The following is a 3,589-nucleotide window of genomic DNA, read 5'->3' on the forward strand; positions in this document are numbered from 1 at the left end:
GGCGTCGCGCTCGGCTATGGTCACCAGCATGGCCTCGATCCTGGACGGCGGCGACTACCGGCCTGAGCTCTCCATCCCGCTGCACCACGCCATGAGCATGTCCTGCGACTCCTCCCCGCCAGGCATGGGTATGAGCAACACCTACACCACGCTGACGCCGCTCCAGCCGCTGCCGCCCATCTCCACCGTGTCGGACAAGTTCCACCACCCGCACCCGCACCACCATCCGCACCACCACCATCACCACCACCACCAACGCTTGTCGGGCAACGTCAGCGGCAGCTTCACCCTCATGCGCGACGAGCGCGGGCTCCCGGCTATGAACAACCTCTACAGCCCCTACAAGGAGATGCCTGGCATGGGGCAGAGCCTTTCCCCGCTGGCCGCCACGCCGTTGGGCAACGGGCTGGGCGGCCTGCACAACGCGCAGCAGAGCCTGCCCAACTACGGGCCACCGGGCCACGACAAAATGCTCAGTCCCAACTTCGACGCGCACCACACTGCCATGCTGACCCGCGGCGAGCAACACCTGTCCCGCGGCCTGGGCACCCCTCCCGCGGCCATGATGTCACACCTCAACGGCCTGCACCACCCGGGCCACGCTCAGTCTCACGGGCCGGTGCTGGCGCCCAGCCGCGAGAGACCACCCTCATCTTCGTCGGGTTCGCAGGTGGCCACGTCGGGCCAGCTGGAAGAGATCAACACCAAGGAGGTGGCCCAGCGCATCACTGCTGAGTTGAAGCGCTACAGCATCCCGCAGGCCATCTTCGCGCAGAGGGTGCTGTGCCGGTCTCAGGGGACTCTCTCCGACCTGCTCCGGAACCCCAAACCGTGGAGTAAACTCAAATCTGGCCGAGAGACCTTCCGCAGAATGTGGAAGTGGCTGCAGGAGCCCGAGTTCCAGCGCATGTCCGCCTTACGCCTGGCAGGTAAGCCCGGCAGCCCCCGGGGCCAGGCTGCTGGGGAGAGGGCTCCCGGTGCTGGAGACTGGGTCAGGGCGCCCATCCCTTCCCCTTGATTCGCTCCACTTCTCCGCTCTACACTTCCTCTTATTTTTCCCCCCATATTTTCTTTTTTTTCCCCCATGTTTTCCTTCTCTTCTCCTTTTTCATATTTTTCTTTCTCCCTCATCACCCCTGACCTTTCATTGAATGACCCCCCCTCTACATCTTTCACTTGCCCTTCCCCCAAAGTGCCAATGTTTGCCTTCTCTTTCTGACCTTCCTCCGTGGTAGGAGGCGGGGTTGTGAGTACGCCGCCGTGTCTGCTAGGAGCCCTCTTTTTAGGGCTCAAGGAAACGGGGACTGCTTTTATTTTAATCCCCGCGCGACTGAAGCCTTTTGGAGACAATACATTTTCGTTTTCCAAACACCTAGTCTATCTATATGGAGACAGTTGAGGGGTTTTTGCTTTTTAGAAGGGAAAAGCATCGCTCCCACTCGCCTACCCACCACACCAGGCAAACTTCTTTGGCCATAGCCTTGCCCGGAACAGAAACTGGAGGCTAGAATAGCCCATCTCGGGCCTTGAGGTTAGCGCGGGACGTTCTACTCAGGCTTGACCGAAAGCGCGGGCTCGGGATAGCACCGGTATTCATGCCCACGCCGAGCGAAGGGTGCGGGGAGAAAGACTGGGACTGACACCTTCACCGACTTTGGGGAGGATGGAGAAGAGACAGAGTGGAACATGCCCAGCCTCCTAAATCGGCCGCTTTGGCCCGGCTCTCAGCGTTTGCTGGGATTTGCTGGAGCTCCCGGCGAAGCTAGGCAGTCACGGTTGAGGTACTGAGAAATTAAGATGCAGGTTAGTTAATGCATCTCTGCCGTGGGCTGCAAGCTCCGCCTTTGCATTAAGCGGGCGCTGATTGTGCGCGTAGAGCGGCTGCGGGGAGGGCGGGCGGCTCTCGGGAGGGGACGGGTAGACGCGTTCCTTACATTGTTCTGGGGCCGGCTTGGCTCTTTGTGCCTCCTCTAGCGGCCGTGTGGTGAGGTACAGCCCTCTATTGTTCTTGAAGCACAGAAGCCTCCTGTGTGGGCTGTTAGTACTGGAGCGAGAAGGAAAACAGGCAGCAGTGGCTGCAACTGGCACGCATTTGAGCGATTTTGTGCGCACAGACACAGGGCGGCACGCGAGGTGACTACATTGCTCCCGGAACCCAGCCGCCCGCTCAATGGGGCTAAGTGTCCAGCCCGTAAACCCCCTACCCCCCACCGAGGAAGGTAAACAATACACTACTGTAGGAGCGGTGGGTTTACTCCTTGGAGACTGGGGTGATCTCTCTGGATCGGTGGACAATCTAGGGGACAATTCATGGTGGCAGTGATTTGCATATGTGTTGATATCGGGGTGTGCGCGGTTCCAAGCCAGCTGCGCACAGCACGCCTCCCAAGAGGGAACGTCAGGTTCCCGCTGCCTCTTGCCCATGGCTCTCCTCGCACTGCTGAGTCGGGCTTGTGGGATGCACGCTAGGACGCCTGTCTGGGCGGAGGCTGTGACAGGGGCTTGGGGAGGGGGCGTTTCTGTTCTGACAGCCTCTGCTGTTGCCCGCTGTTTCAGGATTCCAATCTCCAGCTAGTCATCACCCTCAGTATTGATCCAAGAAGGTCAAAATAAAACTGCTTTTCCCAAAGAGCTCCCCCTCCCGCAAAAAAAAAAAAAAAAAATCAGTGGGCTCTGGATGCTTTGGTGTGGGTTTGGAAATCGACGTCTTCGTCTTCATTCTTTCTCCTTGAACTTACTCTTCATCCTTTCCCACCATTTTATCTGATTTGTTTGTCGGTTTTTTGGTTTTGTTTGTTTTTTGCAAAGATTAAGTAGTAAACAGAGAGGAGTAATGAAAAATAAACTGGGAGACTATTTACCCATCATTCTGAACAATGTGTACTCCTTTCTCTTTGGCCCCAGCAAAAAGCCCCAGGCCCCCTTGGTCAAGCTTGAGCAGTGGCTGCCTTCCTGGACACAGGGTGCCAAAAGGAAGTTGGCAGCTGGTCTTAGGGGTACATTTAAAGGGGAAATGACAGCTCTCCTACTTGGGCCCACCTCAGAACGCTGCCGCCCCCTCACGCCTGTAGAGCAAAGGACAGAGCTTTTAAAAGCGCTTTTGCCTTCAGCCTGTGTAGGTTTGAATATGATGGAAAAGAAAATAGAACTGCTTTACCTTTTAGAGCCCTCAGCCTTTATAATGGCTCCAAGCATCACTGAAGGAACATGATGGCACAAAGGACTTAGTGTTGGCTGTTTGCCTCAAGGTGGGCTGTTCAAACCCGCTAGTTATTCTCTGACGAGAAAGATAAGGCTGCCTGCTCCTGTAAACATTTAATCTCAAAAATCTGAAGCAATGGTTCTTTCCTGACCTATAGAGTTCCTATGGTTTGTAATCAACTGGATGGCAGTGGGAAGTATTACTGGGATGAGGGAGAATGTAGCATCCTGGAATCTCCCACCCTGACACACCCTGGAAGTCACTGAGTGAACCCCCAGAGAGCTGGGCCCATGCTGTGGTTCAGAGAAGAGCCCACACCTAGCCTCCAGAGATGAAAGTCCTTCAAACCCACTGCCCTCCAACCCATTTTGACTCAGAGCAGTCCCC

At 56.2% G+C, this 3,589-nt stretch overlaps 1 protein-coding gene across 1 annotated transcript in view; it reads left to right on the forward strand.

Annotated features, from left to right (window-relative positions):
• The window catches only part of ONECUT2 (one cut homeobox 2), a 46,525-nt gene that overhangs the window by 345 nt on the left and 42,591 nt on the right, over nucleotides 1–3,589 (forward strand). Inside the window, exon 2 of the mRNA XM_006837567.1 lies at nucleotides 3–929. Coding sequence (XP_006837630.1) covers nucleotides 3–929 — 927 coding nt within the window. The remainder of the gene's footprint in view (nucleotides 1–2; nucleotides 930–3,589) is intronic.

The sequence above is a fragment of the Chrysochloris asiatica genome, unplaced genomic scaffold, assembly GCF_000296735.1.
Source record: "Chrysochloris asiatica unplaced genomic scaffold, ChrAsi1.0 scaffold00021, whole genome shotgun sequence".
NCBI classification, from domain to species: domain Eukaryota; kingdom Metazoa; phylum Chordata; class Mammalia; order Afrosoricida; family Chrysochloridae; genus Chrysochloris; species Chrysochloris asiatica.